At 41.7% G+C, this 24,289-nt stretch overlaps 1 protein-coding gene across 4 annotated transcripts in view; it reads left to right on the top strand.

The window, feature by feature from the left end:
• LOC129182846 (slit homolog 1 protein-like) overlaps positions 1-22,049 on the top strand; it is a 65,798-nt gene extending 43,749 nt beyond the window's left edge. For 3 of the 4 annotated variants that reach the window (XM_054779426.1, XM_054779428.1, XM_054779427.1), the window contains 14 exons: positions 3,943-4,014; positions 4,384-4,547; positions 4,619-4,743; positions 4,875-4,969; positions 6,710-6,849; positions 6,936-7,026; positions 7,208-7,345; positions 9,552-9,780; positions 9,918-10,048; positions 11,456-11,610; positions 16,467-16,678; positions 16,768-16,895; positions 16,972-17,180; positions 17,292-20,847. In XM_054779426.1, coding sequence (XP_054635401.1) covers positions 3,943-4,014; positions 4,384-4,547; positions 4,619-4,743; positions 4,875-4,969; positions 6,710-6,849; positions 6,936-7,026; positions 7,208-7,345; positions 9,552-9,780; positions 9,918-10,048; positions 11,456-11,610; positions 16,467-16,678; positions 16,768-16,895; positions 16,972-17,180; positions 17,292-17,551 — 2,149 coding nt within the window. In that variant the 3' untranslated portion in view covers positions 17,552-20,847. Of the gene's footprint in view, positions 1-3,942; positions 4,015-4,383; positions 4,548-4,618; positions 4,744-4,874; positions 4,970-6,709; positions 6,850-6,935; positions 7,027-7,207; positions 7,346-9,551; positions 9,781-9,917; positions 10,049-11,455; positions 11,611-16,466; positions 16,679-16,767; positions 16,896-16,971; positions 17,181-17,291; positions 20,848-21,078 lie in introns of those variants that run through there. The other variant, XR_008570701.1, reaches the window with a different exon arrangement.
• The last annotated feature ends 2,240 nt before the right edge of the window (positions 22,050-24,289 follow it).

Genomic DNA, 24,289 nt, shown 5'->3' with positions numbered 1-24,289 from the left:
ATCTGCAGAGCAGTGGAAGACATACAAAGATGGAGACGGAGACATATAAAGGCTGAACAGCACGTCTTAGCACGGAACCCTGTGGGATGCCATAACTGACCTTCACGTGTATAGATTCTTTGTCATCAGTGGATACAAACTGCAGGCGCTCTGACAAGTAGGACTGAAACAATTTTAATGCATTTCCTTTAATGCCAAGGGCATGTTGTAATCTCTGTATGACAATTTGGTGGTCAGTTGTGTCGAATGCTGCTCTAAGGTCTAATAAAACTAATCCTGAAACGAGGCCTTTGTCTGAGGCATTTGGGACTAGGGATGCTCCGATCAGGGTTTTATGCTGCCGATTCCGATGCTGATGATCTATGAGTTAGATCGGCCGATACCAATACTGACAACATGGAGTAACTGTACATTTTTCAATTCATTTATGATGAGTGGCATTGGCCAGGGCCGCGGTTAGACAATTCCAAGGGCCCCTGGCAAATAGCTAATTATTTTAAATACACTAAGTCCCCAACCAACGAACACAATTGGTTCCAGACGACCGTTCTTAAGTCGAATTGTTCTTAAGTAGGGAAAAGGTAATATTACCAATGATATAGGTACTACATGTACGTGTATACATATACAGTATATGTGTATGTATGTAAATATGAGTTTGGATGCAGTAGTAATATTAAACGAGGATAATTAATGAAAAAAACAATAATAATATAAATGATATAATAATACGTAATGATAAATGTTATTTATCTTTAAAGAGGAGTGGTTGAGCATACGTCGTTGTGGTGGAGGAGGAGGAGATATTGAAAAAAAGGACAAATCATTGTCGTTAGACTCTTCTAAAAGAGGTAGTGTTCTGTGGGTGGTGTAGAATTAAGCAGGCCTATTAACTCTTCATAAACTTTAATCACACGCTCTGTCCGGGTTGTATCATGCAACTACAATTTAGCTTTCCATTTAGCTTTCTCTCCCTAGTGTCTCTTGGTCCCATTAGCAGTGTCACACTGCCCTCTACTGGTATGGATGGAGTTAATGTACTAAAAGGCAAAATACATGAAAAAATAGACCAGTCGGCTTGTGTTCGTATCTCCGAAAGTTCGCATGTCGGATGTTCGTAAGTTGGGGACTTAGTGTGTATATATATATATATATATATATATATATATATATATATATATATTCTTTTTGCTTTTATTTTTGTGAAACCATTTTTTTACTATTTGACACAAACCTGAATTGAATTTGATGCGTGTTTTGGAGTAATATGAATACATGGGAAATAAATGATTAAATCATTTCTTTGCTAGTTCAAGATAACAAAATTGACAGAATAAAATAATACAAATAAATATATTTATTAAATTGAAATCTGTCCTGCTTAACTTAAAACAATAAATAAAGTGTCCAGGTTGTGGTGGTCTCCAACTTTCATCACTATTAGAACTGTCAACTGGTTGTGTTTTATTTATGACTGGCAACATTTCAATTGTACACTACTTTATTTACCAAACACACCTCCACTCAAACAGTGTGGCCATCGTCTTTATGCTATTGGTCATTTGTCATTATATAAAGGCATAAAGTCTGAATTCAACAGTTACTACTAAGAGTTGCAGCAAATATTCTTTGAGCCTTTGCTGAGTTACACAAAATCAGCTGGTGAGCTAGGAGACCCCTGTGATAGCATCACCATCATAAGGCTGGACACGCTATGTGTCTATGTTCATTAAACAACCACACACAAATAGTGTTTGGAGGACAAGACATAATTCGTATAATAACAACAAGAAAGCAACATTGTTCAGTGACCCTTGAAAAGTTAGTACGTACCCCATGAACATGATATCCACTTCCCCGTGGGACAAATCGAGCTTTGAACTAACAGCATTGCTTGTTTGTTTTAAAAGCAAAATGTCACTGTGGTAAAAAAATTACATTTGGAGTAGGAAAAGAAGAAGCTGGGGGACCAAGTGCGTCCCCTGTCAGCTCAATACGGGTCTTGGCAACCCTATGTGACACAGCAGACATGTAGCATTTGCCGCCGCACGCCGATAGTTTTTTGTCAATTATCGGCAGATGCCGATCACATGTTTTTACGGAAATGGGACGATACTAATCAGTGGCTGATCGATCGGAACATCCCTATCAGTAAGGGAATACAGTTTGCATACATATATAAACTGAATTATACACTATGAAATACCATATAGAAAACTATATAATAAAAGAAAAGTATATAATACAAATAAAGTTTTATGTATGTGTCAATATTTTTTATTAATAATATATATATATATATATATTTATTCAAAAATAATATACTTCATTTTACTTTTTATATATTAAATAATGTATTTTCTAAAAATAGAACAACAAAATTCTATATATATATAGTTTATATACTGTATACAGTAGACACCCCTACAACGTAAATAATCCGTTCCGAGAACCTTTATGTTACAGGGTTTTTATGTTATACGAAGCGTAAAATACATGTAAATAGCCTAATCCGTTCCAAGATCTTCCCAAACTCACCCCTTTGGCACTTCAAAATATTCAAAGTCCATCAAGTATGGTGGGAAAATATAAGAAAACGTTAGCATAAACATAGTAGAGTAACATTCCAATATAAAATAAGGTAATAAATAAGATTACTGTAAATGATTAAAACTGAAAAACAAAAACAATCCTACCGTTCACGAGATGTCTTGATCAGGAGCGCAAGTGGAGGCAGGAAGGAGGAGGAGGACGAGCCTTAAAGAGTCTAAGAGTCAGCTGGTCTCACAGACAAACGCACACGCACTACACGATAATGCTGTGTGCAAAATTTTAATTTGTAACTTAACTTAATTGTTTAAGTTAGTTTAAGGGCGACTACGAAGATGAAGGAGTTTGAAGGGACAAGCCTGTCTCTCACACAAACTCACGTACAGTACGTGCTGTATAACTCAGCCAATGAGATGAGAGCGTAGGCGGTGCCCCGATAATCAGCCAATGAGAGTGTGATGCGAGAAGGTGTCACCAAGTGTTACACTGAACTTGCAACGACTTGAGGCATTAATAAAGTTGATTGAAAAAAAAAAAGACTTGCACTGACTTGAGGCTTTATGTTATATGGAATTTCTTCTGTAATACGAAGCAAAAACTTTACATAAATTCTTTATGTTCAGTGGAATTCATGTAAAAGGAGTTTTATGTTATGCAAGGTACTACTGTATTTATACAAAAGTGTCATTTGTAATAATATTAATCGGGCATTGCTTAATTGGGCATTGCTTAATGTTAATTATCCATCCATCCATCCATTTTCTATACCGCTTCTTCCTCTTTAGGGTCGCGGGGGCATGCTGGAGCCTATCTCAGCTGACTTCGGGCGACAGGCGGGGTACACCCTGGACTAGTCGCCAGCCAATCGCAGGGCACATATAGACAAACAAGCATTCACACTCACATTCATACCTAAGGACAATTTAGAGTCGCCAATTAAACTCACCCGCATGTTTTTGGAATGCGGGAGGAAGCCGGAGTACCCGGAGAAAACCCACGCGCACACGGGGAGAACATGCAAACTCCACACAGAATTATTGTTAATTATAACAAACTAATTAGTGATTTAAAAGTAATTACTAGTTTTAATGTAATTATATTGAAGTTGAATTTTTTCAGATTTTCTGGCCCACTAAATTGTCAGCGTACACTACTAGTACTGATATTCTTCTAACAAAGTCGCAGGCTTTTACATTTTGAAATATTTAGCTTTAGCTTACCGTAATTAACATTTTGGATGGATCCACAGCACCGTAATCATTTTGACAAATACAACTCAAGCAATCATTGTGTACACAATGTGTGTTAAACAGTATATGCTGTATATTAATACACACACACTGAGACTGATGAGTTTTTGAGTTTGAACATGTCATGTGTTGTTATTCTCAGCTCTCTCCATGGCAACGACATCTCGGAGCTGCAGCACGGCATCTTCAGCGATGTGGCCTCCCTGTCTCACCTGTATGTGCTTCCCATACCCGTGTGTGTAATTGCGTCTTTTTTGAGGTTTGAGGTGACTCCCTGCACGATTAAATTAGCCACAAAGACGGACAAGCTCCACTGAGTTTCTATTGATCTGCAGCGTGCATGTAAACAGCCAACGTGCACATAAACTGTGTGTGTTCACATGGAGGGAAGAAGGATGGAAGGATAGGAAGTCAGAAAGAGCCAGTGTGCGTTAGGGCAGAGAGTTGCACCTTGCTGCTGTGATTGGTAATGCAGACACTTCACATTGACTTGATTACCTCCTTTCCTTCCTTCCATCACTTTCTGTTTCCTGGCTCGCCTCCTCCTCCTCTTGCTGTCCATCTCCAACGATGCCATCATCAGAGCAATCGGCGCCAACCCTCTCTACTGCGACTGCCGCCTGCTTTGGCTGTCCGACTGGGTCAAGAGTGGCTACAAGGAGCCCGGAATCGCCCGCTGTGCCGGCCCGCCCGGCATGGAGGGGAAACTGCTCCTCACCACGCCACCCGACCTCTTCCAGTGTCTGGGTGGGTGAACGCCCCCTGATGCATGATGCCCGCTTGATGCCATCAAGTAACATTGTGGTTGTGTGTGTCAGGTCCCGTGGAGGCCAGCGTCCAGGCCAAATGCAGCCCATGTGTGTCCTCACCCTGTCAGAACCAGGGCCTCTGCCAAGACCAGCACACACAGTCCTACACATGTACATGCAAGGCTGGATTCACGGTGTGTTTTTTCACACTGTTTCCCACTGTCATAAAGGAAATAGTGTGTTCCAGGCTCAAACTGTGGCCTTCATAACACCTTCAGCAGCTGGTACAGGCAATGTATGAAGTCACATTTGAACGTGTGTTCAGGGCAAACACTGTGAGACTCCAGTGGATGCCTGTGTCAGTAATCCTTGCACCAATGGAGGAAGCTGTCTCAGTGACGAGCAGACCAGCGGCTTCAGGTAATTCATGACTGACTTCACTTTATTCCAAAAGCAGGGTTGCCCCAACTTTTTCCACCTAGGGCCACATCCAGAAAAGTAGAAGTCTGCGGGGGCCCACTTTTATATTCTTTGCTACCCTCAAACTAATCCAATGTATGTTGGTACATGCTTGCACGCAAGTCACACACACTGTGCACAGAACACATGAAGGCCATAAAATACAGTAATAAAACACATAACTTTTTTTCCCCCCATAAAAGTACAACTTTATTATTCCCACAACAAAATGACGTTTTTCCCTTTACAGTCGTTCGTCGCTACATGGTGGTTTGAACATCGTGCCCTCACTCTATTGTATTTTTTCAAAAATATATTACTTGATAATGACAGTGGTTGAATACGGCCAATTATTAGTAAAAAAAAAAAGCAAATTGTACTAATTCTTGGACTAAATTATGCATTTTCACCAGACGTGATGACCAGCAGGCACTCACTGCAGCTGGTTTAAATAAACATCATAATCATAATAATAACACAGGCCACTATTGGGGCCATAACCCACGACAAGGTAAAACTCAGCTCTGAACCTCTGACCTTACTTTCTGTCCTCCACACATCTGTCCGCCCGCCACTAAGTCCCCTAGGGAACACATTTACTGTGACACACACAAGCAGGAGCTTTATTTACATCTTGAATGGCTTATTTACTGTTATTATTGTCAAATTCTTTTGGCCTTATGCCAGGCTTTATCAACTTGTCTCCACTAGATTTTCTTTTTATTTCACACTTTAGCTATTTACAGGAGCACAGGTTAGGTTGTTAACCTTTGAATCAAAGAGGAATAGCATCAAATTGCTACTCATTATTACACACAGGGGTAACTTAGACACAATAATAGTTGTTGCATACCAGTGGTCTCTCCGGTCTTCTCTTGTTGCAATCATTTGAATAGTCGTATCAGGGGTTCGAAATACATGCACTTTTAACATCATAATTGTCGTAAGAATTGAATGAGTACAGGTAGTCATGTAACGCTTATTTTTAGCAATATATTCTCCAATAAGCCAAATTTGACCAAACAATTATGTCTACTATATTGGGTAATACGAGTGTAAAGCCATTTAAAGCTGCCATTAGAATACATTGATGAGACAATAGCCACCGCAGGAAGAACGCTGTTCAGAAAAAAACAACAAGGAACTGCTAACGTATGAGTCTGTTATCTTACTTATGTCTAATATGTCTTATTTTTTCTGATGATATATACCGTATTGGGTAATACAAATGTAAAGGTGACGATAGGTTATTTCATGTCTAGATGGCTGTAATAATGTTAAAAACCATATTTTGAAGATTGTAAACAGGTTTTCTGTGCCATAACTCTGAAAATATTCCATTTATTAATATTGCATTCCACTTTGTGGAAATTCACTTGTGTAATGTTTACACATTATACGAGGCACTATTTTCCCTAGTGTAGCTGTAATGTAACCTCATCAAGTGTGGACTCAGTGTGTAATTTAACACATGTAACCAGCTGATGACACTTGTACTTGTGTACTTTGTGCATGAAGAGTTGTTACACACATTGGAACGTGATAAATGCTTTACAGTTTTGACAGGCCCACAAGCGTCCTGACACCACGTGCTAAGTGCTAATTAAGCTAATGAGTTAGCTTGTGATGCTGCAGCGAACAATTGCTTTTCAACTCTTTGTGTGTGTGCGTGTGTGTGTGTGTGTGTGCGTGTGTGCGCAGTTGTGCATGTGCTTTTGGGTTTCACGGCACTTTCTGCGAGGTCAACGTGGACGACTGTCAGGACCACGGCTGTGAGAATGACGCCACCTGTGTGGACGGCGTGGGCAACTACACTTGCCTGTGTCCCCCCAACCGCACGGGTATGTATGACCCCACCCCGTGCTGCTCCTTCACAGCCATTATATTTGTCTGCTAGTATGAAAGAGCTCTGTGATTGCTGGCTCAGGTTTGTTCTGTGAGGAAGAGGATGTCTGCGCCCCTGCTAGGAACCCCTGTCAGCATCAGTCCACCTGCATCAGCACTGCTACTGGACCCAGGTCAGCCCCCAACACACAGACAAATCTGTTCCAGGGTCAAACCGTCACCATTATACAAAAGCTTTAAAAGCATAAAAAAGTGCCATGCTAGTGTAAAAAGAAGTGAACTAGTGTTCATAATAAAAGGTAAAAACAATAAAACAGCCATAGTCATTCATGTGTTTGTGTGCTTGTATGTCAGGTGTGTGTGCATCCCGGGCTGGGTGGGGCCAGACTGCAGCATAGACTACAACGAGTGTGTGGATCATCGCTGTCAGAACGGAGCGCAGTGTGTCGACCACCTGGACGGATACACATGTCTGTGTCCTCAGGGATACAGGTAAGGAATGCTGGGGAAAAGACAGGATGAGAATTAGTCAAATAGCGACAGACCTCAGATTTAAAACGAGCAAAGAAAATTTGCAGCTCATTCGGGATGCGTGACATGTCATTTTCTTTGTCCTATGAAAATATATAGAAATATTATATTAACAAATAATATAACAATTTAGGAATGAAACAATTGAAACAATAATAGAATATACAGTTAATTATTTAGTATATAGAATTGTTTTAAATATATATAATAAAAAATGTTAAAAATATACTTACAATATTATATAATAATGGACAATACAACAATAGAATTTATAAATAATAATTGTACAATAATATTATATCCTGAATTTGTTATTTAGTATATGTAATTATTTTAAATATATATATTAATAAAATCTCTATACATATTACAGTATATAATAATAATACAATACAATTAATAACTAAAGCAATTATCTAATATATTGAATTGATTGTTTAGTATATATAATTATTTAAAAAAACTATATATAAAATAAATGTAAAAAGTTAAGATATATAATAATGAATAATATAACACGACAAGTGAACAAACAGCATTTACAGCTCGTTTGGGACATGTGATTTTTCTTTGTCCGAACATTTTTTGTGAAATGTTGGAGATTGTGAAGAGAGACGTCGGGTCATCGCCAGAAGTTTGCTCTGAAATCATCACCACTATGTACTCTTCACAGCCACTAGAGGGCATGTTTGCATGCTATCTGGGGGTTGCTATGATATGATGTGATGTATCCACCTGTGTTATACTCCTCATTACAGTTGCCCCTCATTTATCATGGTTAATTGTTTCCAGACCTGACTCGACTGCTGCTGTCTATGGTTAAAGGGAGGCTCACGATGCATCAACTGCTTTATTAACAAGCAGAGAACACATGTAGTGAAAATTCACACAGGAGCTGTTGTCGGCCACTCTCTACGCTGCTAACCTGCTGCTAGCACTCAGCTAACAGTCACTTAGCCAGCTAACATCACACACGTCACTTCCCAGGCCTCGCTTCTTAAAGCAGCACACAACAAGTCACAGAAACTGTATGACATGCCTTTTGAATGCCATCCATCCATCCAGCCATCCATTTTCCTCCGCTTATTCGGGTCCGGGTCATGGGGGCAGCAGTCTCAGTAGGGAAGCCCAGACTTCCTGGTCCCCGGCCACTTCCTCCAATTCTACCAGGAAGACACCAAGGCTTTCCCAGGCCAGCTGTGAGACATAATCCCTCCAGCGTGTCATAAGTATGCCACGGGGCCTCCTCCCGGCTGGTCTTGCCCAGAACACCTCACCAGGGCGGTGTCCGGGAGGCATCCGGACTACCATTTACAGGCAAGGTGCGGGCCCACCTTTTGTTCTTGTTCATAGGGTCTTCTGAATCACTCCTTGTCTGGCCCGTCACCTGTGACCTGTATGCCTTGGGAGACACTACCAGGGGCATATAGCCCCAGCAACATACAGTACCTCCATTCGGGCACTGAAACCCCTCCACCATGATTAGGTGGTGATTCAAGCAGGAGCGTTTGAATGCCTTTAATTGTATTTTCATTCATTTAGCTATTTTTAGTCTTGAGAATGCTTAATTTACGCCATGAATATGTAAAATTTGCTTAAATATGTATATATATTTTTACTAATAAGACCATATTCAACCACAAAAGAGCGACAGAGTGATGGAGCGATGGTCGAAATGCGATGTAGTGAGGGATGACTGTGTATTTATTTCTTTGCCATTTCAGATAGTCGGCATAATTAAATGGATTTTCTTGTTAGGGCAATCCGGAGTTGCAAACATTAATAGTGCATCAATAAATAATTTGTCTTGAATTTGGGCTCACAACATCCCTCATGATTCACACACAGTTTTTGAGGAAATGTTGGCTTCTATCTGAAATGCGCAGTGAAAAAGCATTGAGAGGCGCAGGAGGTCAGGAATAATCTGACAGTTTAGATTTAAGGGATTAGTGACGTGATACTGTGGATTTGTGGCGGCTCTGATATGGACCAGATCTGGTTCTGGCCAGATGGGGCCGACGCACTTTAACCCTAGAATGTTTCACTTATCACTTACCCGCTGAAGTGCTTCACTTTTCTTACAAATGTTTTGTTAGCAATATGTTTATTTTGTCATACATCATCTTGTTAACGAGGTAGCTTTGATGATTTTATCTTTCGTTCCCAGCGGTGATTTCTGCCAGCTGGCCACGCCTCCTCCGTCGCCCTGCCAGCTGACACGCTGCCAGAACGGTGCCCCCTGTGAGGAGAAGATGGGCGTGGCGGTCTGCCAGTGTCTGCCGGGCTTCGAGGGTCCCAGCTGTGAGAAGCTGGTCAGCGTCAACTTTGTCAACAGAGACTCTTACGTCCAACTGCAGGACGTCAAGAACTGGCCTCAAGCCAACATCACACTGCAGGTGAGCACAACATCTTATCAGGCACGCCTGTTTGAACATAAAAAACACACAACCACATAGTCTTTATTCATTGTGAAAGTGCCTATTCTCAGAAACACACATGCACACCTGATGGCGTCATGTCGTTTACATCCCAGGTGTCCACAGCAGAGGACAACGGCGTCTTGCTGTACAACGGAGACAATGAGCCCATCGCCGTGGAGCTGCATCAAGGTCATGTGAGGGTCACCTACGATCCCGGGAACCAGCCCACCACCGCCATCTACAGGTAGAAACATGAACACGTCAACCAGGAGACGGGCTTCCAAACGTCCTCCAGTTGGGATAACGACAATGAAAGCAGAAGTGCTAAATGCCGCACTTGACCATGTGACTGCAGCTGGCGGCCGCGTGCATCCTCATCCTCCTCAGCTTGGGATGTTGAGTGATCATCGAGCTGAGCGACCTGCTGGACCCTCAGCAGCCTCTCAGCTTTCAGTGACGCCACTCAGGGAGCATTAGCCGACCATTTGCTGCCGAGTGCGAGTAGGGGCGCATGTGGGAACGCGACATTGGCAGCGTTGGTATTCCCGTTTAATTGCACGTCCGCCAAGAGGACTCTCCATCGGCTGTGAAGTGCTTCAGTGTTTGGATGTGCGCACACACACACATGGAGAATATGTGTATAGTGAATCTCCACAAATTTGCCGATTTTAGATCAAAACATTGTTTTTTTTATTAGTGAGAAAACCCAAAACAATATGCGTTCAAAAGAGTAATACATGTGCATCACAAAAATGCCTCCTCAAAAAAAATCAGACCTCACAAATCACTCTGCGTTATATTTGTCTCCCGCCTTATCCCTGCGCACTGTCGCACTCGCATCTTCTTCCACGATGGAGCGCCACGGCCATCGTGTTTACATGTGTGTTTCACAGCGGAAGATGACGCGCTGAGCGATTTGTGAGGAAACATCCGAACTATCCCTTTAAATATAAAATGTCAGCATAGCATATAACTGCATGAAATACAACATAGTGTAGCGAGCTTGAGTCGTACTGGAAATGGTCAGAGACAAACTTCAACTTGCTTTAAGGACATGCTCTTTTATTTGCTAATGATAGCATAGCAACCACGCACAGCACAAATGAAGAAGGTCGTCAACTCCAACCACTAACTCACTCACGGTGCAATCAACACAAACACAAGGCATGCTTGGAAGCCAACGCACACACTTCCCCAACACGCTACCTTGTGTTTCCTGCCGGTGGCGCCACATCCAGAGGAAAGGAGAACCAGGAAAAGATGTTGACAAAGTTTCAACTTCTGGATATCTTTAAAAAAAAAAAAAAGGAAAAACTTTTTGTGTTTGTCTTAATATTGTGCCAAAATGGAGCATCTACCGCACAAGAACTCGACTGCGATTTTATTATGTGCTAATGCAAATGACAGCTAGCATTGCAGCATAGCTTGCAGCAGGGGTCCTCAATTAAAAGTTCAATTGGAAGTCAGAAAGTCTACTGTAGCATGCATTACGATCAAGTTCCCCGCAGTATAATAACACTGTCGGTCTGGAAGTGGAGTCCAGCTATTGAGGACCTCTGTTCTAGAGCGGTCAGCTTCAAGATGTCAAGTGTTCATTGCCCCGCCCACAGGACCTCCAGTAACATCACAACCTTTTCTTTGTTTGTGGCAGCACGGAGACGGTCAACGACGGCCGCTTCCACACCGTAGAGCTGGTGACCTTCAACCGCATGGTCAACTTGTCCGTGGATGGCGGAGAGCCCACCACGCTGGACAGTCAGGGGCGGAGCCAGGCGGCCATGGCGGAGGCCCCCCTCTATGTGGGAGGTAAGAGCGGGGATTGGAGGGGCACAGCCAACAGCTGTTGCATCATTCGCTCATAAATATGAAAGAAAATACACTGTGAAATAGAACAGGGCAGCCAGAAGCCAATCAGACTGAGCTATGGCATCTCTACTATTAATGATAATATGTGTGATATGGAAGTGGCAGTGCATGAGGCTGGATTGGAAACACACATTAAGTGCTTTAGACCAGTGGTCCCCAATCTTTTTTGACCCACGGACCGGCTTGTGTTCCCATAAATATCCCGCGGACCGGGCGGGGGTGGGGTTGGCGGGGGTGTCGTACATTATAGCGATCTAATTAATCTTATTTATTATGTATTGTATAAAACTAAGAAATGAATAAGATCAAATTAAAACCACAAAATGAATGCCGACCCACCATCCACCAGTTCAAGTTCCAGCCGGTTCAAGTTCCAGAGAGATTGTTACATCACTGTTTGACGTGTGTGGTACAAGGCCGTGTGCTAGCATGAATTCACTTGAGACAAATGTGCAAATTAGCACTCAATAAGTCATCAAAACTTACCTTTATGCATTCCCACATAGTATCAGCATTTGACACCAAATATGAGGTGAAAGAAAAATGCTAAAAATACAGTAGTAGTCTATCTGTGCGGCGAGAGGAAGTTAGCACACACAAACAATGGACATGCGTCAAGTCAGACGGATGTAATAGAGAGAATCCGGCCACTTTTCAAAATAAAACATTAAAAAAATGAAGTAATGGAAATTATTTTTTCTTTCTGTGCGGCCCAGTACCAAATGACCCACGGCCCGGGGGTAGGGGACTACTGCTTTAGACTATAAACCTTGCAATCTAACCTAGCTTGGTGTTCCCAGCGGCAACGAGTGACATGTGGATGTTTTTTTCCCATCGGAGCTGAACAGCCATGTTAATGTCCAAAGAGAAGCTGTAGTAATTCTACATTCGATCCAAGTCACTTAAGATTTGTCAGATCAAAACACATAGATGTTCTGACTTACCGTCCCTTAATCACCGTGCGGTTCTATTTACGCTTGTTTACATTTGGCTGTGCGCCAGCTTTTCAAGAACGGGAGATCACTGGTGGAAGTTAGTTACTAATGCTTCAAGTTAATAGGACAAATGAAAGTCAGGCGTATTGGTGGGGATGTATTGGAAGATAAAGTGTTAAGTGAGTGTCTTGCTTCATTAACAATGGTGCTGTGGCAACCAACTCCACTTCATAAGACACTTCATATGTAGAAGACATCCGTGTTGACAATAGAGCAGTGTGGTCGCTATATTTAGCGAGTAGTGTTGCGTTCATCAATACACAGAACTTGATGGAAACTGTCCTTGTTGCCAATAGATGGTAATCGCATGAGGCGTGGATGTTGAGAGTGGCGTGGGGACTTTTATCTCAGCCATGGGAAGGATGTACATTTTGGGACACATCATCAGTAGTCTACCTTTGAATCAGTGGGTGTTTTGGCCTTTCAACACTAGACACCCTCATCAAAGGCAGCCAACTACAGGGTGATCAAGCCTGAGCCTGTGTCCCATCCCCAATCATGAGTAAAGTAGTGCCTGGAAGGTAGCGGTTCGGGGCAGTGAGCTCGACAGTGAGATCCAAACCTGGGACCAAAAACTGCCCCGCCCACTGGGTTGTCGCTCAGCCTCACCTCCTTCCTTTAGGCTGTTTCTGTCCCTCTATAATGAATGTTGGCACAGAGATGGAATTGGTAGCTCTCAGGGGCAAGGAGTTGATGGTGTTTATCTTGCTCTCAAGGGCTGCTGCCAGACTCTTGAGGACCTGATTGTGCCTCCAGGTGTAGAGGCCTGTGTCAGGCTGGTCCTACAACTGGTCAAGACGTGTTTGAGAGTCGCTGGATTTGGGTCCTCGCCATACCACTGTTGAAAGTTTTTTGGGGAAGGGTGCACATCATATGTAGCGCTTATGATGAAAGCGATGTTGCTTGCTTCCATTTCCCAGAGCTGCCTCCAGGTGAGCTTTCTCCTCCCCACGCCTTCCTACCTCATCCATACTCATCCTACTTGGCAAGAGAGACAGCCTTTGTGCTTCTTTCAGCCTCTTCCTGACGGCGCACCTCCTCTATCACCATTTTTCTCCTTTGTGAGGCTGAAGCTTCGCGCCAAGTTGGTTTATTCACTGCAACGCCTAATCCTCCTCTTCCCAGCTGGACATGTCCCACAATGTTGTACTTCAGAGCTGACGTAGCATGCTGTACTGCCTCAGATGATGTCCATTTCCTTCTTGTTAACAGAGGTGGTGCAACATTGCTGACGGTCTAATCTCTGGAGTCCTTCAGTGTCATCTGTAGTCTCACTTTAGACCACTTGTACTCTTCTGTGAGGCTTTTGATAGGTAGTTCAAGGACTCCTTTGCTGTAGATGCTGATCTTGGTCAGACAGCGTGGGACCCCAAGCCACTTCTTTACATACAGAGTTATGGTTCGCGCCATCTTCTCCACAGTTGTTATTGGGTGGGGATAGATCCTGAGTGGCCACTTACCGAAGGGAGAAGTCCAAATTGTAGACACGAGAGTTTGAGTTTCCCTGGCAGCAGTGTCTTGTTGATAGTGTCATTCAAAGGTATTCAGTGTAAAAGCCAGGAAGTGTTTCTTCAACCTCCGATTGTGCAATGCCAGTCTGAAAGCTGTATAAACCCCTCCACAATGCAACCCAACCCCTGACCAACGACAGAGCCAAGAAGGCAGCACTTGGACACACTCCTCCATCACCTGGCAACACCTCGCCTTCACGCATGTGTGTCCAAACTGTGGGCCAAGGGCCATCTGTGGAATGTGGCTCATTGCAGAAATGAAATCAACAAAAACCCAGAAAAAGTGAAAAAATACAGCAAAATGCCTAATGTAAATGCAAAAAGCTAACAAAGCTAACTAATAACTAATAAAAACACAAATATTTGTTTTTAAATATATGAATATATGTATAATATTGTCTTTTTTAAATTATTACCATATAAATATCAGCTGCACAGCTCTGACGTAAATAGACAAAGACAAGCCGATAAGACAAAAACAGTGGGCTGGCATTGTCTAACTACAAGCTGAAATTATTAACGGTGACACTCCTATTGAAAAGCCAGCATTAAAAGAACGTTTGACAGATAGTACAAATAGTTTGTGAGGAAGTACATGTCACAAACCCCAATTCTGCAACTTCACAGAGTGAAAGATGACATATTAAAGGAAATATTGCATTATTATGATATATTAATAGGGGTTAACAGTGGTTTATTTGATGTCAGGAATGTCGACAATAATATCATTTAGCGTCAATTTGTGGGACAATGAACATTTCAAAACGCACCTGCATTGTTTTGTGACTCAGTTCAAGAAGAAAGTTGGTTTGTCCAGTCTTATTTTTTCCATTGCACTTTTCTTAAAATGAATGTTAAAATCTCAACTTGTTCCATTCTCAAGGATCCAATCTCGTGAGTCGTCTTGTTCTCATGATTTGGGTGTCATGACACCGCTACTGTTTGCAATAAGTTGCAAAATGTAAATTCTTGCAATTTTTCAACTAATCTTAAAATTTTAAGTGTATACCATTAGTTACTTATAAGACACATATAATAAATAAAATAATTATTAACAAATATAGATTATATAGTAATGCATAATATAACAATACAATTTGTGAATTAAAAAAAGTAGAACATAGAATTACTTATTTTGTGTGTGTGTGTGTGTGTGTGTGTATACTGTGTATAAAACGATTTTAAATATATATAATGAATAAAATTATTTTAAAATATGTTGGATAATAATGCAGCAAAGCAGCACAACAGCCCCAGACCATCACACTACCACCACCATATTTTACTGTTGGTATGATGTTCTTTTTCTGAAATGCGGCGTTACTTTTATGCCAGATGTAATGGAACACTCACCTTCCAAAAAGTTCAACTTTTTTCTCGTCAGACCACAGAGTATTTTGGGATCATCAAGACGAGCCTTAATGTTCTTTTTGTTCAGCAGTGTTTTTTGTCTTGGAACTCTGCCATGCAGGCTGTTTTTGCCCAGTGTCTTTCTTATGGTGGAGTCATGAACACTGACCTTAACTGAGGCAAGTGAGGCTTGCAGTTTTTTGAATATTGTTGCGGGGTCTTTTGTGACCTCTTGGATGAGTCGATGCTGTGCTCTTGGGGTCATTTTGGTTGGCGGCCACTCCTGGGAAGGTTCACCACTCTTCCATGTTTTCGCCATTTGTGGATAATGGCTCTCACTGTGGTTTGCTGGAGTCCCAAAGCTTTAGAAATGGCTTTATAACCATTACCAGACTGATAGATCGCAATTAATCTCAGTTATGTTTTAACAGGCGGGGCAATCACTTTTCCACACAGGACCATGTAGGTTAGGATTTTTTTCTCCCTTAATAATAAAAAGTTTCATTTAAAAACAGCATTTTGTGTTCAGTTGTGTTGTCATTGACTAATATTTACATTTGTTTGATGATCTGAAACATTTAAGTGTCACAAACATGCAAAAACAAAAAAAAAATAAATCAGGAAGGGGGGCAAACACTTTTTCACACCACTATAAATAAAATAATTTTAAGAAAAGATTAATTTAGTTGCAAAATGATGCAAAATGATTGTATAATCTAATCTTCATTCTTTCTTTTAATACATTTTGTCCGTTTATTTCACAATTAAACCCTACTTGACAATTTTGCTCAAATGTGTCGTCACTAAAACGCCTCTTGTGTGACGTCATTCAGCATTGCATTTGTCGATATAACACGTTATTTCATTTGATTGAAATGTGTATTTTTATTTATTTATTTGATTTATTTTTGGTGAAAGTGTGTATTATGAATATTTGCAGGTATGCCTGAGGAGGTGATTCCTGCCTCCCTGTCTCTGTCCTCGCCCAGCGCCAACATGTCCAGCTTCCACGGATGCATCCGTAACCTTTACATCAACCACGAACTGCAGGACTTCACCCGCGGGCACATGAAGGCGGGCGTGGTGCCGGGCTGCCACGCCTGCAGGAAGCTCTTCTGCCTGCACGGCGTCTGCCAGCCCAACGAACCGCAGGTGAGATGCATGGGCCAATCAGAACACTTTTTTACTTCCTGTTTGGTAAAACACTGACGAGTCACTGACATTGTGTGTGTGTGTGTCAGGGACCTCAGTGTCTCTGCCAGTCTGGTTGGAGCGGTCCAAACTGTGACCAGCCAATCACAGAAGGCCTGAGTGGAGCAGTGGGCGTGGCCTCCGCAGCAGCTGAAGTGGGTCCATGTGACGGCAGCAAGTGGGTGTGGCATCATCGTCATCATCGCGAGACACGACACCACGTGACACGCTGTTCTGATGGCTCCTCCCGCCAGGTGTGTGAACGGAGCGTGTGTGGCGTTGGACGCGCAGACGTACCGCTGCGCCTGTAAGGACGGATACCGCGGGGCGCTCTGCAACCTGCAGGGAGAGCCGGAGGTGCCTTGTCAGGGGCTGAAGTGTGTGCACGGACGCTGCCAGAAGGACGAGGACGGACAACGTTGTGTCTGTGAGGACGGCTTCACCGGAGACACCTGCGACACAGGTGAAGCTGATGTCATCGCTATCCGCCTCACAGCCACTAGGGGGCATATTTGCATGCTGTCTGGGGATTGCTGTGATATGTTGTGATGTAATCATCCGTTTCTTATTGCAGAGTCGTCGTGCCGAGGCGATGCGGTCAGGGATTACCACCGGCTGCAGCGCGGCACCGTCCTTTGCCAGACGTCCAAGCCTTTCTCCTGGGTGGAGTGCCAGGGCCGCTGCCAGGCGGGGGGCGGGCTGGGGGCCTCCTCCTCCTGCTGCGCTCCTCTGAGGGTCCGACGCCGGCGGCTCACCTTTCAATGTGATGACGGCAGCTCTTTGACGCAGGACGTAGAGAAGCCTGTGGAGTGCGGATGCAAGCAGTGTGTGTAGTACTGCACACACACACACACACACACACCTACACACACACACATTCTTTGGTTTGTGTTTTTGAGACATGAAAGCAACAAGTCCATCTCACTGTTGTCCACTTCCTCCCAATAATCAGCTCAGTGAGTCACTCATACACACACACGCACACACACACACACACACACACACACACACACCAGCGTGTGAGGAATGCAACAGAACCTCCAAAGTGGTTGACTTCCAAGTCCAAACGCTTTTTCATATACATAGAAAATCATGTCCATCATAAAAGCTTTGTCAACGTTTTAAGCCACATTTGAACATTCTCAACGGTCATACAAGTGTAAAAAGAAGTTACACTTTATAGAACAAAACTAGACGCCTGACAGACACGTGACAGAGAAGGATGGACACGCTAATCGTCGGCCATGTATGCTATCGCTACTTGTGTTAGTTCATTTATAATTGATATTTAATGACTAGTATCGCTCATATTGTGCTGAGCAGCCAGACCGAGTTCCATTCATTCCCTGGTCTATGGTTGTCGTCACACGTTCCCGCTTTATCAACACTAGTACCTCCTCACAGAAAAGGCAAAACACGTTTAGATGCTCACTGAGCTGCCGTCACACACAAAGATGTTTAAACTGTTTTGTTTGACTTTTGAAGCTGATTTTTTGGTTGAACTGTAAAACGTGTCACTTTTTTGCACGTTCCACTTTGGAGGTTATGGAAGCCCCTTTCCGCCAGCCATAATAATGAGATAAAAAGCTCCAAATTACCAGATCAAAAGTCCTAATTATGAGCTAAAAACTCAAAATTTGAGATAAAAAGGCAGAATTATGACATAGGATTGTCATAATTCTGAACTAGGAGATTACAAATCATAATTATGAGCTAAAAACTCCAAATTTGAGCTATAAAATCAAAATTATGAGATAAAAAGTCATAATTATGAGCAAAAAAATCTAAATTTGACATAAAAAGGCGTAATTATGAGATAAGAAGTCGTAATTATGAGATTATAAAGCAGGATTATAGGATAGGAGTATCATAATTAAAACATGAAAAATCAGAATTACGACCTTAAAAACTCCAAATGTGAGCTATAAAGTCAAAATTACGAGATAAAAAGTCATAATTATGAGCTAAAAACTTTTTGAGATTTGAGATAAAAAAAGGCATAAATATGAGAGAAAAAGTCAAAATTATGTGAGAAAAACTCAACATTTGAGATAAAAAGGAAGAATTATAAGATAGGAGCGTCATAATTATTAGATAAAAAGTCGAAATGACAACATTAAAAGTCAGAACTATGACACAAAGTCGAAATTATGCGTTTAAAAGTAATAATTATGAGATAATCAAGTCATACTTCTGAGATGCAAATGTTGAGATACAAACATGCCGCCTTCTTCCTTGAAGCCTTTGTCACATGATTAATCACTTTTAACGTTGACGTTTTATCTCATAATTATGGGATATTTTCTTTCTGTCAGTGACGGAAACGGGCTTACATTGGGGGTTCCACTCCCCCCCCCCAAAAAAAAAAGAAAAATGAAAGCACCATTTCTCAGTGCCCTCTAGTGGTGTAAATGAAAATAACTTGCAGACATTTTTTGTAGCCGAGCGTTGATGTGCGCCACCTGCTGGATTTCAAGGCCAAATAAAAAGCCAGCATGTGTACCAATGTGTACCAATGTGTACCAGTGTGTACCAATGTGTACCAATGTGTACCAATGTGTACCAATGTGTACCAGTGTGTACCAATGTGTACCAATGTGTACCAATGTGTACCAGTGTGTACCAATGTGTACCAATGTGTACCAATGTGTACCAATGTGTACCAGTGTGTACCAATGTGTACCAATGTGTACCAGTGTGTACCAATGTGTACCAATGTGTACCAATCAAACGCCTCCTCTGTGACGTGAGAGGAGTCAGTGAAGGCATCACGTGTAGCTTTAAAGACATGATCGTATTTATATGGATGTAAAATAACTCTATTAAAATGTTACATTTTTGTTTGTTTTAGGAGCTAACGTAGCTTTTTAACACCCAGTGAGAGGCTGTAATATAAATATTATATGATGATTAGTATTTTTGTATGTTGACTGTAGTGCTTCTTTTTAATTTATTTCAACAAATAAAATCTTCTTCCTTTCTGCCGCTGACCTTTGACCTCATTGTGTGATGGCTTGTGGAGCCGGCGGGGAGGAGGAAGTGGGTGGAGTCTGAGGCCAGAGATGTCCTGTTGGGAAAAGGGGGGGTGGTGGTCTGAGGCACTTTAATGAAACAGTGATTCACGCGTCCCCCTCTGACCATAAAAGATAATATACACCCCCTAATGGCTGGGGCACAATCGCACCCCCACCTTCCCGCACACACACATGCACAAAGACTGGAGTGAACGCGCACACCCCTCCACCTCCACCTCTGCATCCCAAACATGTCCCCCTCCCCCTTCCCACATCCTGACTTTAAAGGAGGATAAAATCATCCCCCCCATTGCAGTAAAGCCTCAGCATCTTCTGAGGATGTGCTGCACACAAAGGATGAAAAGACACCTTCTCACTGCAGCCTAAAGACCAAAAAAACACACGAAGCCAAAAATATTACTGATGCAATCATTCTCAAATCAGATATTTTGAGGGGGGAAAAAAAGATTCAATCAATTTCCAAATAAAAATTGTAAGATAAAAGTCTCCATTAAGACTCAACCGATGGTGTTCGAAGTGCAGCCCACAGCTCATTTTTTTATTGTATCAAATTAATCCCAGCCTGTTTAGAACCTGACCAAGGAGATGCAACCCCTGGCAAAAACTCTCAGAGGATATTCATTCAATATTTTGTAGAAAAAAAAAAGCAGATCACGGACACGACACAAAGCTAAAATCACTTCAAATGAGAAAGAAACACTAAAAGAAGTTAAGGAAATAAATTGGTGGTCAGTAACAGTTACTTTTTATATTTATTATGCAATCACCCTGTACATTTTCCTTCCCCAAACTAACACCTGCATCAGATAAGCAGTTAAGAAGGAGTGCTCACACCTTGGAGAGCTGTTGCACCAAGTGGACTGACTTGAATCGGAGATGTCACTTGAAACACAGGAGAGGATCATCAAACTTGTTAAAGAAGGTAAATCATCACGCAGTGTTGCAAAAGATGTTGGTTGTTCATAGTCAGCTGTGTCTAAAATCTGGACCAAGTACAAACAACATGGGAAGGCTTTTAAAGGCAAGAATGCTGGCAGACCACGGGAGACATCAAAGCATCAAGACAGACGACTTAAAGCAATAGCAAAACTAGTGGGAGGAAACAGGAGTCAACGTCTGTGACCAAACTGTAAGAAAGCACCTAAAGGAAATGAGATTTACGGACAGAAAAGCTAAACCAAAGCCATCATTAACAATTCAACGGAAACAAACAAGGTTACAAAGGGCAATGGTGGACTGTGGATGACTGGATGAAAGTCATATTCAGTGATGAAACACAAATCTGCAAGGTGATGACGCTGGAACTTTGGTTTGGTGTCGTTCCAGTGAGATTTACGAAGACGACTGGCGGAAGAAAACATGCACATTTCGGCAGTCATTGATGATACGGGGCTGCATGTCAGAGATGGCTGTCATGACATCTTCAATAAATGCACAAGTTTATGTTGACATTCTGGACACTTTTCTTATGCCATCATTTGAAGGGATGTTTGGGGATGATGAAATCATTTTTCAAGATGATAACGCATCTTGACATGGAGCAAAAAAAGACACGTAAGAGCAAGGTCATGGCCTGCAAATAGTCCGGATCTCAATCCAATTGAAAATCAGTGGTGGAAGTTGAAGAAAATGGTCCATGACGAGGCTCCGACCTGCAAAGCTGATCTAGCAGCAATCAGAGACTGATGGAGCCAGACTGACGAAGAGCGCTGCTTGTCACTCATTTAGAAGTCAATGCCTCAGCGACAGCAAGCTGTTATGACAGCCAGAGGTGGTGCAACAAAGTACGAGTGGTGTGTTGAAGTCTTCTTTTGTTTGTTTGTTTTTCATGGTGCCATCGTTTTTTCCTCAGAATTGAGTGATTCCATCATTTTTTCCCTCTGCTTGGTAACTGTTACTGACTACCACAATTTATTTTCTTAATTTCTTTCAGTGTTTCTTAAAGCCAGAAATCTGCCATTTGAAATAACTTTAGCTTTGTGTTGTGTCTGTGATCTGCTTTTTTTCTACAAAATGAAACAACTGAATGAACATCCTCCAAGCTTGGTGATTCCATCAGTGATTGCCGGGGGTTTTTGCCACAAGGGTTTGCTATGTAAGAACAATTATGAAATATTTTTTTAGGAATTAGAATTCCACATGAAGCCACTTTTTAAAGACAGCAGACTGTATTGACGGTACATTACAGTTATACTTGCTGTCTACTGACTACAGTGCATTTTTATTTATTGAAATTGTAGACTGAAAAACTTTGTCTACTATTATAAATGACTTTTGGAAAAAATGTATTGTTTCTCTAGTGTTTGTAGTCGTAAATGATTCATATAGTGTTTGGATATTCACAAATCATGTATTCATTAATCTACATTGTGGATGAACCAACTTAAAAAAAAAAAGAATCAGGAATTAAAATTGGAAAATTCATAAATATCACTCTGTAATTATATTATACGTATTATAAGTATATATTATACATGTTTTTAATTGACAAAAAATAGCATTGTTCATTCATTAAAATTGTGGATTTAAAAAACTTGGCCTACTATTATATTTGACTGTAAAAAATGTATTGTTTCTATAGTATTTGAAGTAGTATAACATTTATAGAGTATTTGGATATTCAGCAATCATTTATTCATTAATCAAAACTGAAGATAAACCAACAGTAAAAAAAAAAAAAAAAAAAACGAAAATGAAACCACAAAGTGTGTAATTCTATTTTTATATATATATATATATGTGTGTGTGTGTGTGTGTGTGTGTGTATTTTATAATTGCATTGAATTGAAAGAAATGAAAAGACATGACTTTGATGACTTTTTGTTATTTGCGTCTCATCTCCTCCTTGTTTCCTCTTGCTTCCTTTCCTACTCTGCTCTTGCTTCCTTTCCTCCCTCCAGTATCGATTGATGTTCTCGCTGCACTTAATGTCAACTCTTCATTTTTATTTCCTTTCATTGTCCGTCTTCCCCCTTCCTTCCATCCTTCCTTCCTTCCTTCCTTCCTTCCTTCCTTCCTTCCTTCCTTCCTTAGGTCCCCCAAAAGTCTTGCCGTTTCTTTTTTTGTTGTCGTTCAAGCACCCTTGTCTGTCCTGCCAACATGAGTCGTCGTTTTCTCTTGTTGCCATGCAGCAGATGTGCTTTTATTGCTCGGATGATGCTTGGCGGTCTCCAGGCGGCCATTGGAGCTCTAGTAAAAGACATCAATGTGAGGCAAGTATGCAAAAATAAGTCATAGGGAGGAAGGGACCGAGGAAGAAGTGATGAGGAGGAGTGGGAAGGAGGGAGGGGGCTGTAAAATGAAGATGGGGGAAGGGATTTCTTTATTTTATGAGCGCCTGAGGCAAAGGGAATCATTTGAGTCTTTCGGAAAGGAAGGTTGGAGGAGGAATTTTAACGCTTCTCTGGAAGTTTTCAATTAAATGCGACCTTGTTGAGACGCAAATCTCCTTTCACGTTCAAATCCGCTCGCATTCACGGCGGCGGCAGAACGCTATTCGCTGTGGCTGGCGCTATTGTAGGCCTCATGGCCACATGGCAGAGGACGGCCAAGCAGCAAGACTGAAAGCAAACACTTTCCTTTTTTCCCCTCTTACAAGCCGCCATGCAGGTTGCTGCTGAAGGTGTGGAAAAGAAATTGCTTTTCTATTTTGGGCTTTTTTGTGTCAGACAATAATTAGCGCTGAATAAAAAACAGGAAATTGGAGCTCAGCGGGACGCGAGACGTTCAAAAAGTTTTATACTTTATACAACGAAGAAAACAGCGTCCTGGCAAGATTTGTCCAAGATTTTTTGGAAATTTTAGGCGGTTCCCAAGAAGTCTGAAATACGGTGGTGTGAAAAAGTATTTGCCCCCCTCCTGATTTCTTTTATTTTTTTGCATGTTTGTCACACTTAAATGTTTCAGATCATCAAACAAATGTAAATATGAGTCAATGACAACACAACTGAACACAAAGTGCAGTTTTTAAATGAAACTTTTTATTATTGAGGGAGAAAAAAAATCCAAACCTACATGGTCCTGTGTGGAAAAGTGATGACCCCCCCGTTAAAACATAACTTAACTGAGATTAATTGAGATCTATCAGTCTGGAAAAGGTTATAAAGCCATTTCTAAAGCTTTGGGACTCCAGCGAACCACAGTGAGAGCCATTATCCACAAATGTTGAAAACATGGAACAGTGGTGAACCTTCCCTGGAGTGGCCGGCCAACCAAAATGACCCCAAGAGCGCAGCGACGACTCATCCAAAAGGTCACAAAAGGCCCCACAACAACATCCAAAGAACTGCAGGCCTCACTTGCCTCAGTTAAGGTCAGCGTTCATGACTCCACCATAAGAAAGACACTGGGCAAAAACAGCCTGCATGGCAGAGTTCCAAGACCAAAACCACTGTCGAACAAAATGAACATTAAGGCTCATCTCAATTTTGCCAGAAATCATCTTGATGATCCCCAAGACCTTTGGGGAAATACTCTGTGGTCTGACGTGACGAAAGATGAACTTTTTGGAAGGTGAGTGTCCCATTACATCTGCCGT

This window comes from Dunckerocampus dactyliophorus, chromosome 6 (genome assembly GCF_027744805.1).
Source record: "Dunckerocampus dactyliophorus isolate RoL2022-P2 chromosome 6, RoL_Ddac_1.1, whole genome shotgun sequence".
Taxonomy (NCBI): Eukaryota; Metazoa; Chordata; class Actinopteri; order Syngnathiformes; family Syngnathidae; genus Dunckerocampus; species Dunckerocampus dactyliophorus.
The sequence above is the reverse complement of the archived record's forward strand: the minus strand, read 5'-3'. Positions and strand labels throughout refer to the sequence as shown.